Consider the following 15,529-nt stretch of genomic DNA (forward strand, 5'->3'; position numbering starts at 1 on the left):
GTATTAGGTTAACTCATTGTTGGTCCATGCAGGATGATGATGGCCTCCACAAATGGCCTACCTTAGGCAACTGACCACATTGGCCAAAAAAATAAACTGCATGCCTGTTCAATATAATACAGCAGAACTTTAAATTAGTATAAAATATTCACAATGTAATACAAATCTATATTATCTTCATGGGAAGTATAAATGGAAACGGGTTAAGTGTTCTGCATCTCCAAACCTCCACAGGTAGAGAGAGATTGTGTGTGTGGTGTGTTTGTGTAGGAGAGGAACTAACATACATACAACATGAGAGCATACAGTATCTACAGAGTTGGAGGTGAAAGACTGGATAATCCTGTCCCTTGCTAATCACATAGAATCACCCAGTTTTCCATGTCAAGTCAAAGAGTTGTATCTCCACTTATCCAGGGATAATGAGAGAACCCCTAAGAAAGAAGCCCCTTCACACCACCCCGAGACACACACAGACACACACAGAGGGTTGAGTCATGCCCATTTCACAGCTGGCCACAGGTGGAAAATGAGGTGTTATCCCAGACAGAACAGGACCCAATCTGCCACAAACTAGTGGACATATTTCATTTGATCTCATTACATTAATCCAAGCATACTCTATCCAAGCACACTCTTTAAAATCATTGGACATTTTCATTTCTAGTTTTAATTGTGACATGGATATACATTTTACAGCATCTAAAAGGTCAAGCTAATGTCTATGAGTAGCCTAGCATTATGACCTCCCAAGATCATGACATTCTCACAAAAGTATGACAGAGGCTGAAGTCCACCCCCTGACTGATGCTGAAACCTCAAGGTTCTAGTCAGAGCCATTTATAGGGCTCTGTTCTAGTGAAGTACTACCTCCTCCTTGTGGAAAATCGGAGTATATGCCTCTGACACCAAAACAAAACAGGCAGTTTGCATTTGGGTCCCGAGTGCGCAAGCGGTCTAAGGCACTGCATCTCAGTGCTAGAGGCATACCTACAGACCCTGGTTCAGTCCCATGCAGTATCACAACCGGCTGTGATCGGGAGTCCCATAGGGCGGTGCACAATTGGCCCAGCATCGTCCGGGTTAGCGGAGGGTTTGGCTGGGGAAGGCCGTCATTGTAAATAAGAGTTTGTTCTTAACTGACTTGCCTAGTTAAATAAATAAAATAACTGTCAATTTGCATTGTCTTTAATTAAAGGGTGACTACACTTTCTGATTTGGCCTCACTTTAGATTTGGTTCATTAAGAAATGCTAGCAGCCATGACTGAATTCAAACCTGAGTTGGTTTTGTGGTGTGGTTTGATGTAAGTGTCTCGGGTGTGTGTTTACAGATGGGAAGAGTTAGCCAAATTATTTCGCCAATTACCTTCAGCTGACTGGTGTTCCGCCTTGACAAAATTGGTTTGACTTTGGATAGCCTATCTCTGGGGCTTGTGAGGGACTGTCAATAAATTACACAATGGAAATGAGACAATATTTTCATGTTGCACACTTTTTAGATCTCAATAAATGTTTTCAATATTTGTACATGAACTTAAAAATGTATAGTTGGACTGAGGTTTCTAATTCATTGAAATTTGGAGCTATTAGAATTTGTACATATTGTCCCAATGTACAGTGCCTTGTAAAAATATTCACCCCCCTTGGCATTTTTCCTATTTTGCTGCCTTACAACCCGCAATTTAAACAGATTTTTATTTGGATTTTATGTAATAGACATACACAAAATAGTCCAAATTGCTGAAGTGAAATGAAAAAAATAAATTGCTTAAAAAAATTATTCAAAATAAAAAACGGAAAAGTTGTATGCACATGAATATGTATTCACCCCCTTTGCTATTAAGTCCCTAAATAAGATATGGTGCAACCAATTACCTGCATAAGTCACAATTAGTTACATAAAGTCTACCTGTGTGCAATTTAAGTGTCACATTATCTGTCACATGATCTCAGTATATATACACCTGTTCTGAAAGGCCCCAGAGTCTGCAACACCACTAAGCAAGGGGCACCACCAAGCAAGCGGCACCATGAAGACGAAGGAGCTTTCCAAACAGGTCAGGGACAGATCGAGGTTGGGTTATAAAAAAATATCAGAAATGTTGAACATCCCACTGAGCACCGTTAAATCCATTATAAAAAAATGGAAAGAATATGGGAGCCATAGGAGACCTGTCAAGAGAGGGCTGCCCACCAAAACTCATGGACCAGGCAAGGGGGGCATTCAACAGAGGCAACAAAGAGACCAAAGATAACCCTGAAGGAGTTGCAAAGCTCCACAGTGGAGATTGGAGTATCTGACCATAGGACCACTTTAAAACCTCCCTAGGGGGTGTGGGACGGTAGTGTCCCACCTGGCCAACATCCAGTGAAATTGCAGAGCACCAAATTCAAAAACAGAAATACTCATTATAAAAATGAATAAAACATACAAGTGTTATACATCGGTTTAAAGATGAACTTCCTGTTAATTCAAGCACGACTGTAGATTTCAAAAAGGCTTTACGGCGAAAGCATACCATGCGATTATCTGAGAACAGCGCCCAGCAGACAAATCATTACAAACAGTTACCAGCCAAGTAGTGGAGTTACACAAGTCAGAAATAGCGATAAAATTAATAACTTACCTTTGATGATCTTCATATGGTTGCACTCACAAGACTCCCATTTACTCAATAAATGTTTGTTTTGTTCGATAAAGTCCATCTTTATATCCAAAAACCTCAGTTTTTATCCCCTTCGTGGGATACGCATGAAAAACCTCTGGGACACTGCAGTGTCCACTCATTCAGAGTGGTCTTACTCCCTTATTTTTCAGAATGCAAGCCTGAAACAGTTTCTAAAGACTGTTGACATCTAGTGGAAGCCATAGGAAGTGCAATTTGAGTCCTAAGTCAATGGAATCTGTATAGGCAGTCAATGGAAAACTACAAACATTTAAGGTTTTCGCCTGCCATTTCAGTTCTGTTATACTCACAGACATTATTGTTAACAGGTTCAGAAACGTTGGAGTGTTTTCCATCCAAATCTACTAATTATATGCATATCCTAGCTTCTGGGCCTGAGCAGCAGGCAGTTTACTTTGGGCACGCTTTTCATCCGGAGATGAAAATAGTGCCCCCTACCCTAGTGAGGTTTAAGCCATACACTCCACAGAGCTGGGATTTACGGAAGAGTGGACAGAATAAAGGCATTGCTTAAAGAAACAATTAAGCAAACACATTTGGTGTTTGCCAAAAGGCATGTTGGAGACTCCCCAAACATATGGAAGAAGGTACCCTGGTCAGACGAGACAAAAATTGAGCTTTTTGGCCATCAAGGAAACACAATGTCTGGCACAAACCCAACACCTCTCATCACCCCGAGAACACCATCCATGTTTTTCATTGGCAGGGACTGGGAAACTGGTCAGAATTGAAGGAATGATGGATGGTGCAAAATACATGGAAATTATTGAGGGAAACCTGTTTCAGTCTTCCAGAGATCTGAGACTGGGACAGAGGTTCACCGTCCAGCAGGACAGTGACCCTAAGCATACTGCTAAAGAATCACTCGAGTAGTATAAGGGGAAACATTTAAATGTCTTGGCATAGTCAAAGCCCAGACCCCAATCCAATTGAGAATCTGTGGTACAAGAAAGATTGCTGTATTAAAGATTGCTGTACACCAGCGAAACCCATCCAACTGTAATTGCTGTAAAAGTTGGCTCTGGGGGTGAATAGTTATGCACACTCAAGTTTTCAATTTTTTTGTCTTATTTCTTGTTTGTTCACAAGAAAAACTATTTTGCATCTTCAATGTGGTAGGCATATTGTGTAAATCAAATGATACAAACCCCACAAAAATATATTTTAATTCCAGGTTGTAAAGGCAACAAAATAGGAAAAATGCCAAGGGGGGGTGAATACTTTCGCAAGCCACTGTACATACCAAATGTAAACAGTGCATTTCCCCAAACCATAGCCCTATCCTTAACCACTCATAATTAATACGTAAGCTTAACCCTTTGAGTTGTTTTTGAGACATTCATCCACATTACGTTAAATCCCGACTTGAAAGTATGAGATCAGGTTGGATATAGAGTTGAAATGTATTCAATTTTGAGTTGCATCCCAATATTACACTTTATATACTGTTATATCACAGAAGACTGAAATATAACAAAACCATTTAACATAGAAACACCGGATTTTAGTCAGCATTTAAAATAAAAATTATGAAAAATATTAATAACATTCCACCCATGAGGCCACTAGAGGGTGATTTGGTCATTTCACCAACACACCCACTGGGCACAGACATCAATTTCACGTCTATTGTTGATTCAATGTAACTTCATTGAAATGACGTGGAAACAACGTTGATTTAACCAGTGTGCGCCCAGTGGGCAGTGGCATTTATTTTCGATAGTTTAGTGCAAAGGAGAGTAATTACAACAGAAAACACAATACAGGCATACTCTAGTATGCTTATGAAAATGTTCTATAACATAATACAGTAACAACCAATAGTTTTTAAAACAGTTTACAATGTACAGAATATTCAGCAATATTTAATGAATATTTCATGGTAATGCACAATCTGACCATTGTATATTGTGTTCGGCACTGGGTAAAGCCGAGTGGTTATGAGATACCATTTGTGGATCAGACATATAAGTATTGTGTTGTTTACCCTGCTCCTGCGCCACTACATGTCCATTTTCTGTCATCTCTTCAGCTTTGGCAGAAGACTCGGCTTGAGAGTCGTTAACATCATTCTCCACTGGTGTTTGAGTACCTGGTGATGGTGGTGATATTGGATTTCCATTTTGGATCATAGGTTTGAGTTGTTCCCTTTCCTCATCAGGTCCTTCTGAGTTTCTACTTTCATTGTTTCTGTCTTCTGTAGGTCTCCTCTCCCACCCTAGACACTCCACACAGGGTTCCTATGGCGAAAGACACAATGTCAGCCATATGTGCATTAGTTTGTCAAAATACTAAATTATAGCTGTATTACTGTCATGGCTGATCGAAATGTCAGAAAAATAACATACCTTTCTTTTCTTGTAGGCCTCTCCATGTTTACCTAGTACACAATAAAATATGATTATTTAAAAAATCCTATGTAAAGTTTTCACTCAAATAACATCATAAAAGGAGTGTTATATACCTTTATATTTCCACAGGATAATGCCCACAACACTCGTGACCAATGCAACAACCACAAGGGAACATCCTGCTATTCTTCCAGAGAATGTGGGTACTAACACTGTAAAATAAATCAAAAGAACATCACAAACAATAAAACCAACTATTGTCAATCAACAATATGCCTACGGCCTATGTGTTACTGACACTAGTTTTGGCAGATGTAAATAGGACAGGCTACTACAGTAAGCTGCCCTACTATAGAATACTGTAATACTGAGAAAATACCTCCACACAGCCCTACCACATGTTTTGGTTTCAGTGATGTGAAATAAACAGTCCCATACAACCATGTTGCACAGTTCAGGAGAATGAGTTACTGTGAAGAAGTGATGGTCAACTGACAATAACGGAATACATTCTATTGTTCAACAATTTATTATGGTTGAAGGAAAATGTTGTAATGTTTGGGTAAATTGTGTTGCGTTCATCGTGTGGACCCTGTACTTACCACAGACAATGTCAGAGGTGGATGTCCCATTGGTTTCAGTTTTGGATCCTTTGTCACAACTGAAATTTTTTAGGGGAATGTTTTTGAGTATACAGTGCAGTTTATGAACAACATCGGTCAAATATGTGGAAAAATAATCAAGCAATAAATCAAGAAATTCTTAAGTTGTTCAACCAACTAATCAAATATAATTACATTTGTGACAACAGTTACAACTGCAGTATGATAAAATATGTTACATAAACTCAGCAAAGAAAGAAACGTCCTCTCACTGCCAACTATGTTTATTTTCAGCAAAATGAACATGTTTAAATATTTGTATGAACATAACAAGATTCAACAACTGAGAAATAAACTGAACAAGTTTCACAGACATGTGATTAACATAAATGAAATAATGTGTCCCTGAACAAAGGGTGGGTCAAAATCAAAAGTAAGTCAGTATCTGGTGTGGCCACCAGGTACATTAAGTACTGCAGTGCATCTTCTCCTCATGGATTGCACCAGATTTGCCAGTCCTTGCTTTGAGATGTTACCCCACTCTTCCACCAAGGCACCTGAAAGTTCCTTGACATTTTTGGGGGGAATGGCCCTAGCCCTCACCCTCTGATCCAACAGGTCCCAGACGTGCTCAATGGGATTGAGATCCGGGCTCTTCGCTGGCCATGGCAGAACACTGATATTCCTGTCTTGCAAGAAATCACGCACAGAACAAGCAGTATGGCTGGTGGCATTGTCATGCTGGAGGGTCTTAGTCAGGATGAGCCTGCAGGACGGGTACCACATGAGGGAGGAGGATCTTCCCTGTAACGCACAGTTCTGAGATTGCCTGAAATGACATCTAGCTCAGTCCGATGATGCTGTGACACACCGCCCCAGACCATGACGGACCCTCCACCTCAAAATCAATCCCGCTCATTACAGGCCTCGGTGTAGAGCTCATTCCTTCGACGATAAACGGAAATCCAACCATCACCCTTGGTGATACAAAACTGCAACTCGTCAGTGAAGAGCACTTTTTGCCAGTTCTGTCTGGTCCAGCGACGGTGGGTTTGTGCCCATAGGTGACGTTGTTGCCGGTAATGTCTGGTGAGGACCTGCCTTACCACAGGCCTAAAAGCCCTCAGTTCAGCCTCTCTTAGCCTATTGCGAACAGTCTGAGCACTGATGGAAGGATTGTGCATTCCTGGTGTAACTTGAGCAGTTGTTGTTGCCATTCTGTACCTGTCCCGCAGGTGTGATGTTCAGATGTACCAAACCTGTTTAGGTGTTGTTACATGTGGTCTGCCACTGCGAGGACAAACAGCTGTCCATCCTGTCTCCCTGTAGCGCTGTCTTAGGTGTCTCACAGTACGGACATTGCAATTTATTTCCCTGGCCACATCTGCAGTCCTCATGCCTCCTTGCAGCATGCCTAAGGCACGTTCATGCAGATGAGCAGGGACCCTGGGCATCTTTCATTTGGTGCTTTTCATAGTCAGTAGAAAGGCCTCTTTAATGTCCTATGTTTTTATAACTGTGACCTTAATTGCCTGTGAACTGTTATTGTCTTAACAACCGTCCCACATGTGCATGTTCATTAATTGTTTATGGTTCATTGAACAAGCATGGGAAACAGTGTTTAAACCCTTTCACAATGAAGATCTGTGAAGTTATTTCGATTTTTACGAATTATCTTTGAAAGACAGGGTCCTGAAAAAGGGATGTTTCTTTTTTTTTTGCTGAGTTTACATGTTATATACAGTACCAGTCAAAAGTTTGGACATAAACCCTTGAATGAGTAGGTTTCTTTATTTGTACTATTTTCTACATTGTAGGATAATAGTGAAGACATCAAAACTTTGAAATAACACATGGAATCACGTAGCAACCAAAAAAAGTGTTAAACAAATCAAAATATTTTTTATACGGGTGATTCTTCAAAGTTGCCACCCTTTGCCTTGACAGCTTTGCACACTAGGCATTCTCTCAACCAGTTTCATGAAGAATGCTTTTCCAACAGTCTTAAAGGAGTTTCCACATATTCTGAGCACTTATTGGCTGCTTTTCCTTCACTCTGCGGTCCAAACATCTCATTTGGGTTGAAGTCGGGTGATTGTGGAGGCCAGGTCATCTGATGGAGCACTCCATCACTCTACTTCTTGGTCAAATAGCCCTTACACAGCCTGAATGTGTGTTTTGGGTCATTGTCCTGTTGAAAAACACATTATAGTCCCACTAAGCACAAACCAGATGGGATGGCGTATCGCTGCAGAATGCTGTGGTAGCCATGCTGGTTAAGTGTGCCTTGAATTCTAAATATATCGCACCAGAAAAGCACCCCCACAGCATCACACCTCCTCCTCCATGCTTCACAGTGGGAACCACACATGCGGAGATCATCCGTTCACCTACTCTGTGTCTCACAATAACACAGCGGTTGGAACCAAAAGTCGCGAATTTGGACTCATCAGACCAAAGGACAGATTTCCACCGGTCTAATGTCCATTGCTCGTGTTTCTTGGCCCAAGCAAGTCTCTTCTTCTTATTGGTGTCCTTTAGTAGTGGTTTCTTTGCAGCAATTCGACCATTCTGTAATATCCTCATGAGAGCCAGTTTCATAATAGCGCTTGATGGTTTTTGTGACTGCACTTGAAGACAACTTTCAAAGTTCTTGAAATGTTCCGGATTGACTGACTTTCATGTCTTAAAGTAATGACGGACTGTTGTTTCTCTTAGCTTATTTGAGCTGTTTTTGCCATAATTTGGACTTGGTCTTTTACCAAATAGGGCTATCTTCGGTATACCAACCCTACCTTGTCACAACACAACTGATTGGCTCAAATGCATTAAAAAGGAAAGAAATTCCTCAAATGAACTTTTAACAAGGCACACCTGTTAATTGAAATGCATTCCAGGTGACTACCTCATGAAGAATGCCAAGAGTGTGCAAAGCTGTCATCAAAGCAAAAGGTGGCTACTTTGAAGAATCTCCATAATAAAATATTTGGATTTGTTTATCACTTTTTTGGTTATTACATGATTCCATATGTGTTATTCCATAGTTTTGATGTCTTTGCTATTATTCTACAATGTAGAAAATATTAAAAATGAAGAAAAACCCTTGAATGAGTAGGTGTGTTCAAACTTTTGACTGGTACTGTATTACTAACAGATCTATTGTTATTATTTAACACATCACAGTTATTAGTATAAAGATTGAACTCAGTACTTACACTGTCCATTGCTTGCACTTGCTCTCTGCTGAGCTGTCGCTGGAGAAAGTGTTTGCAGGACAGGCCTGACACACCGTGTCCCGGATGTGGTCACCTGAGAAAATATACAGCATACGGCTATAGTGACAACATGCTCACAAATGACATCATTCAGATAGCCTAACTCTAGCAGCTCAAACCACGTAATAAAATAGAATAGAAACAGAAACAGAACAATAAAGTCCATGTTTGAATACATAGCAGGCTCACTAGTCTAGAATTCAATCGTTGCTGATAGTGTTATAAAGGCGTGTTTTCTACCGGTGTAAAGTGTCTCTTGTCCTGGTCCACATTTAGTGTGTGGTACACATGTCAGGCACTCTTTACTGGAACAGTGGTGTCCTGCCTTACATATGCATTGGCTGAGGCTTGTTTTGCTCCGATTGGTACTGCCCTCAAAGTTTTTATCTGTGGCAGGAAGGAGATACAAGTGTAGTGTTATTACAAGCAGATGAGGCAGATCAACAGTAATGTCCTTGAATATGTAAACATTATAACAAGTCTCACTTTGGTCACAGTATGGTTGCACTTTGCAGATGATCTTCTCTGTGAATGCTTCCTGGTATTCATTCTCTTGGCAGGGCATACAATGTGGATCAAAACAACCACTATGGTCGGATGACATCCTTGTGCCTATTAAAATAATGTATTTTTATCATAATAAATACTGTACTCTTATATCCTAATTAAGTGTACATCATACAAGGGTTCAGACTCTGTTTGACTCAACAACAAAAAAATGTAAGAGGTAGCGAATGGGAGTATATATAAGCTATAATGAATGTTCTCTTCCTTACCTGGCCCACACTTATTACAACACTCCCCATTATTATCATACTGTGTTGCTGGATCACAGGAGTAAACTGCGGGGAAAACCTGTAAACAAAATGTATATTAAAAAATCCCTATTATGATGTCTTAGAAACCTCAGGTCAACTGTCGCAAGTCACAACCGAAAAACTGTCTCAACCACAGTAGCGGTGGAAAGTACCTAGATTCACGCTCTTGAGTCTGGACTAAACTAGACCACCATTCACTTTACTTTTCTAGTACTGAGGATAGCAGCATCAACGTTTCAAATGAGATGCGAGCTAGTAAAATAACATGAAATGTAGGTATTACAGCTTTAACTATGACAATGGTGTTCTTAATCGAAAGTAAAAGTGTGTTGAATGAGCTTTCTGTGCATTTAGCAATTTAGAAACGCATCAAAATGTACACATTTAGTCAATCACTTTGTGTTACAAAAGAAACCTAACACTCATCCTCAATATAGGGTCATTGAATACATTTAAAGTGTAGCCTATTGTATACGTACAGAAAATGGGTGGGAGCTATTGCTCCCGGGAATGCAGAAGGCATGTCTTCATTTACACATAATATACTAAAACCTACTTACCGCCAGCATAAATAAAAGCGTAACAATTTCGATCCTTTTCGTCTTGAAACAACCCAACATATTTGCAATTTCTCAGATTCTAGGTATTCACTCCGCAGCTACTGTACAAGCAAGTCAGTCGATAACAGTTGAGCGGTGGGCTGGGCTCTGAGCATAAATAACTGAGAGAGGGAAATTCCCAAAACACGTGTGACCATTTCCTAAAAATGACAAAAAATGTTGGAACTCAAGATTATGTGGAATGCACGATTATTCCCAAACCATCAAGTAGGCATACGAAGATTTTTGTGAACAATGGCATCATTATCTTGGATTACTTATCATAGCGGTCTACAGACCATTTATATGTAGGTTTAGTAAGCAGCGGCTTTATTTGAGTGTCGTTTGTGCTTGCATTTAGAACACACATTTGGAAGTGTCATTCGCTCCCCACATTTGCTACACTTGTGTCAGCAGTGGGATGCAGGTGACCGTGAGGCCAGGCCATCGTAGGTGCAGTTAGGACACCACCGCCCAGTTGAGTTGATTTAACATTTCGTGGAATCTGGATTATTGGTGATTTCCAACATTGAACTCTTCTATAATGGTCAGGTGGCAACCTACCATTGCTGACTGCCAGAGTTGCGAGATCGTTCGTGTCCCCCCTTGTGCAGGAAATCCCCCGCCAGTGAGTCGGAGTGAGGGAGCCGCTTTCCATGGAGGTTTCAGTGAGTAGCAGACAATATTGTAGCTGTACAATCCCCAGGAATCCGGATGAGAAGTTTACTTGAGAGTAGTTGACAAACTGTAAAGCAAAACAACAAACAGGATGATAACTAAGAACGGAAACACAGCTCTCAAAATAATCAGGCCTCAATCAAGTTGAGTTAAACTCAACTCCATCTCAATGGTGATGAGAGTTGTGATGAGTGTGGGCATACTGCGCCTCCCTATCAGTCAATAGTTGTGAACATTTCAGTTCTTAAACTCTTCACCTGTACCTATGTTTGTCCTATGTAATTGCTTGCGTTTATTTGTTTGCTTAAGGATTGGCCCCCTTTTTTCTCCAATTTTCGCCAAAAATGACATACCCAAATCTAACTGCCTGTAGCTCAGGCCCTGAAACAAGTATATGCCTTTTATTGGTACCATTTGAAAGGAAACACTTTGAAGTTTGTGGAAATGTGAAAGGAGTTTATGAGAATATAACACATTAGATCTGGTAAAGGATAATACAACGTTTTTTGTGTTTTTTTTTGTACCACCTTTGAAATACAAGAGAAAGGCTATAATGTATTATTCCAGCCCAGGTGCAATTTGGATATTGTCCACTAGATGATCCAATGAACCATTGCATTTCTGTTCAAAATGTTGTATCAAGACTGCCCAAATGTGCCAAATTTGTTAATGAATAACTTTTCATGTTCAAACTGTGCACTCTCCTCAAACAATAGCATGGTATTCTTTCACTGTAATAGCTACTGTAAATTGGACAGTGCAGTTAGATTAACAAGAATTTAAGCTATCAGCCAATATTCGATATGTCTATGTCCTGGGAAATGTTCTTGTTTCTTACAACCTCATGTTAATCGCATTAGCCTACTTTAGCTCAACCATCCCACAGGGGACCCACCAATCCTGAAGAAGTTTTAAATCTGTAGTTTTTGATAAGGGATGGTTAAAAATTTACAGAATGGGGATCTGGAGGAAAGTGGGGGAGGGTCATGCTTTTTCAATTTCAGTCAGGGGGAGGTTATGTTTTTTTAAACTAGTCCAGGGGAATGCTATGTAATTTGTAGTTGACATTTCAATATTTGTTTGGGGATAGGGTGGGGCTGCCAAGAGTATGTTTGGGATAGGTTGGTGGGGAGGGTGTGTTTGTTAAAAAAAGGGGGAAGTATGTTTTTTTTGATGATTGTATCGCTATTGTAACCCTATAAAAACAACTGTTCACTCTCCCCCCAAAAAGTTGCTTATTAGGCTATATATTGATGTGTGCCCGATGCAGCCACTCATCTCTGATTCTCCGTTGGGCGTGCACTATCAACTGCACCTGTAGGCTATTTAGTGTCGTCTCAATCAAATCAATAGCCTATAGGCTATATATAGGCTATACAAAGTTCATGCTCGGAGAAGCACAGAGCAATGTTATAATTCTAAGAAAATGTACTTCCTTCCCGAGTCTTTTGTTCAAAAATATAAATGCAACATTCAACTTCAAAGATTTTACTTACAGTTTATAGACAGTTACAGTTCATATAAGGAAATCAGTCAATTGAAATTGTCACACCCTGATCTGTTTCACCTGTCTTGTGCTTGTCTCCACCCTCCACCAGGTGTCTCCCATTTGTTCCCTTATCCCCTGTGTATATATACCAGTGGTTTCTATTTGTCTGTTGCCAGTTCATCTTGTCTCATCAAGCCTACCAGTGTGGTTTTCTAGTCCTAAACAAATCTAAATACATTTTAGATTTTTCAAAGCAGCCAAACTTTTCCTTGATGATAGCTTTGCACACTCTTGGCTTTATCTCTACCAGCTTCATGAAATAGTCACCTGGAATGCATTTCAAATAACAGGTGTGCCTTGTTAAAAGTACATTTTTGGAATTTCTTTCCTTAATGCATATGAGCCAATCAGTTGTGTGTTGACAAGGTAGGGTGTCATGCCCTGATCTGTTTCACGTGTCCTAGTGCTTGTCTCCACCCTCTCCAGGTGTCGCCCATCTTCCCCACTTATCCTCTGGGTATTTATACCTGTGTTTTCTGTCTGTCTTCCCTAGTTTGTCAGGATTACCAGTGTTTGTCCTATCAGCTACTGTCTTTTCCCAGCCTCGCTTTTTCTCTTCCTCCTGGTTTTTGACCCTTACCTGTCCTGACCCCGTACCCGCCCGCCTGAACCTGCCTGCCATCCAGTACCTTTGCTCCACCTCTGGATTATTGAACTCTGCCTGTCCCTGAACCTGCCTGCCATCCAGTACCTTTGCTCCACCTCTGGATTATTGAACTCTGCCTGTCCCTGAGCCTGCCTGCCGTCCTGTACTTTTGCTCCTACTCTGGATTATCGACCCCTGCTTGCCGTGACCTGTTGTTTGCCTGCCTCTGTTAGAATAAACCTTGGTACTTCACACAGTCTGCACTTGGGTCTTACCTTGATACCTGACATAGGGCTCGTATACAGAAGATAGGGCTATCTAATAAAAACGCAGCATGTAAAGTGTTGGTCCCATATTTCATGAAATTAAAGATCCCAGAAATGTTCCGTATACACAAAAAGCTTATTTTTCTCAAATTTTGTGCACAAATGTTCAACATCCCTGTTAGCGAGCATTTCTCCTTTGTCTAGAAAATCAATCCACCTGACAGGTGTGGCATATCAAGAAGATGATTAAACAGCATGATCATTACACAGGTGCACCTTGTGCTGGGGACAATAAAGTTTTGAGGGAGTGTGCAATTGTCATGCTGACTGCAGGAATGTCCACCAGAGCTGTTGCCAGAGAATTTCATCCTAATTTAAGCCACCTCCAATGTTGTTTTGGAGAACTTGGCAGTACATTCAACCAGCCTCACAACCGCAAACCATGTGTAACCATGCCAGTCCAAGACCTCCACATCCAGCTTCTTCACCTACAGGATTGTCTGAGACCAGCCACCCGGACATCGGATGAAACTGAGGAGTATTTCTGTCTGTAATAATTCCCTTTTGTGAAAAAAACTCATTCTTATTGGCTGCGCTCCTGCCCAGTCATGTGAAATCCATAGATTTGGGCCTAATGAATTTATTTAAATTGCCTGATTTCCTCGTTATAAATTGTTGCATGTTGCATTTATATTTTTGTTCAGTATATATACTGTATATATATATATATATATATATATATACTGCACAAGAATATAAACACAATATGCAACAATTTATACATATTTATCTCCTTAATAGGCCTAGTCTTTTAGAAAAAAACAACATCATGAAATAAATACTTGGCAAAACCTAATTGCAGGAGCAAGTCACAACATGAACTGACTCAAGAACTGACACACCGTTTGTTGAGCGTTGTAGAAACTATAGAGACCAGAGAGATGTGAAATCTGATAGGTGGGTGGGGTAATAGAGACCGGTAAATCCCTTTTCTTCTCCCTTCCTCTTAGATGGATTTTAAAGGAAGTGTTACTGTAAATTAGGTGAAAAACTCCATGCATTCTAGACAGGAAAGTTTTGCTGAGATTTTCTTTTTAAACCCTGTACATTATGTTGCCACGGGCAGGGCCCAGGAACGAAAACCCCTCTTTGATGGACAGAAAAGGTTCAGTAGCCGTGCCACAGGTAAGATTATGACATTGCAGCCTCCGTAACTGAACAACATCCTCATTCCAAGCAATGACATTATGATTAATGCTGTTCGTTTCAATGAAAAGGCACATTTTCTGGTATTCCATTCTCTCTCTTGAACTGTTGATGACATGTTGACTGTCATGATTTGTAGAACTGTATATCTGTTTAATGCCATTTAGCACACCCTTTTATCCCAAGTGACTTAGTCTTGCGTGCATACATTTTATATGTTGGGGTGGTTGGGTCAATCAAACCCACTATCCTGGTGTTACAAGTGCCATGCTCTAACAACTGAGCTACAGAAGACCATAGACATGGACCTTAGAAATAGTTGCTATTCAATAGGCATCTGTATGACTGTAATAGCATAGTCAGTAAGCTTCTATACTAACACTGAAACAAGCTGTGAGGAAGTTGTGTGGGTACTTTCCTTTGGGGATTCTACTTCCTTAATTCCAGACATGCAGATCTTCTATTCTGTCACTAAAGAGGAACTAAGATTCTCACAAATCTAAATATAAAATGTTTGATACAAAGACAAATCAAGATGTTTTTTTCCTGTTGTGAGACATTTGTTTGACAGGTGCTTGTGTTAGTTGTTAGTTGATTCTCAGTTGCGTAGCTCAGTTTTGCAGTTAACATGTCTTAGGGGTATGATATTTGTGCGTCTGTAACTTTCTCACTAATCATTATTCACATTGAAAGAAATGAGGGCCCCCAAAGCTTGTGGCCCTCCTACCTTGTGGGGGCTGTGAGGTGTGTTCTACGCCAGTGGTTGTTCTATGCAAAGTGAAGCGTTCTGTGCATTCAGAATACTAGATATCATTTATGTGCCTTCGGAACACTAGCTATCATTTATGTGCCTTCAGAACACTAGCTCTCATTTATGTGCCTTTGGAACACAAGCTATCATTTATGTGCCT

At 40.3% G+C, this 15,529-nt stretch overlaps 2 protein-coding genes across 3 annotated transcripts in view; one reads left to right on the forward strand and one right to left on the reverse strand.

Annotated features, from left to right (window-relative positions):
* Window positions 1–4,371: 4,371 nt before the first annotated feature.
* On the reverse strand, window positions 4,372–10,448 carry LOC124032198 (tumor necrosis factor receptor superfamily member 5-like). The gene is made up of 9 exons (XM_046344409.1): window positions 10,295–10,448; window positions 9,693–9,771; window positions 9,403–9,528; window positions 9,157–9,303; window positions 8,857–8,950; window positions 5,642–5,700; window positions 5,153–5,251; window positions 5,037–5,068; window positions 4,372–4,928 (listed from the first exon to the last, which is right to left on the reverse strand). Exons 1-9 carry the CDS (start codon window positions 10,352–10,354, stop codon window positions 4,566–4,568), a joined length of 1,059 nt encoding a protein of 352 aa, XP_046200365.1. The 5' UTR covers window positions 10,355–10,448; the 3' UTR covers window positions 4,372–4,565.
* A 36-nt stretch (window positions 10,449–10,484) lies between these two features.
* LOC124032197 (protein diaphanous homolog 1) overlaps window positions 10,485–15,529 on the forward strand; it is a 48,352-nt gene continuing 43,307 nt past the window's right edge. Inside the window, exons 1-2 of one of the 2 annotated variants that reach the window (XM_046344407.1) lie at window positions 10,485–11,001; window positions 14,539–14,597. In XM_046344407.1, the coding sequence (XP_046200363.1) occupies window positions 10,878–11,001; window positions 14,539–14,597 (183 nt within the window). In that variant the 5' untranslated portion in view covers window positions 10,485–10,877. The remainder of the gene's footprint in view (window positions 11,002–14,538; window positions 14,598–15,529) is intronic. The other variant, XM_046344408.1, reaches the window with a different exon arrangement.

The sequence above is a fragment of the Oncorhynchus gorbuscha genome, linkage group LG03, assembly GCF_021184085.1.
Source record: "Oncorhynchus gorbuscha isolate QuinsamMale2020 ecotype Even-year linkage group LG03, OgorEven_v1.0, whole genome shotgun sequence".
Classification (NCBI taxonomy): Eukaryota; Metazoa; Chordata; class Actinopteri; order Salmoniformes; family Salmonidae; genus Oncorhynchus; species Oncorhynchus gorbuscha.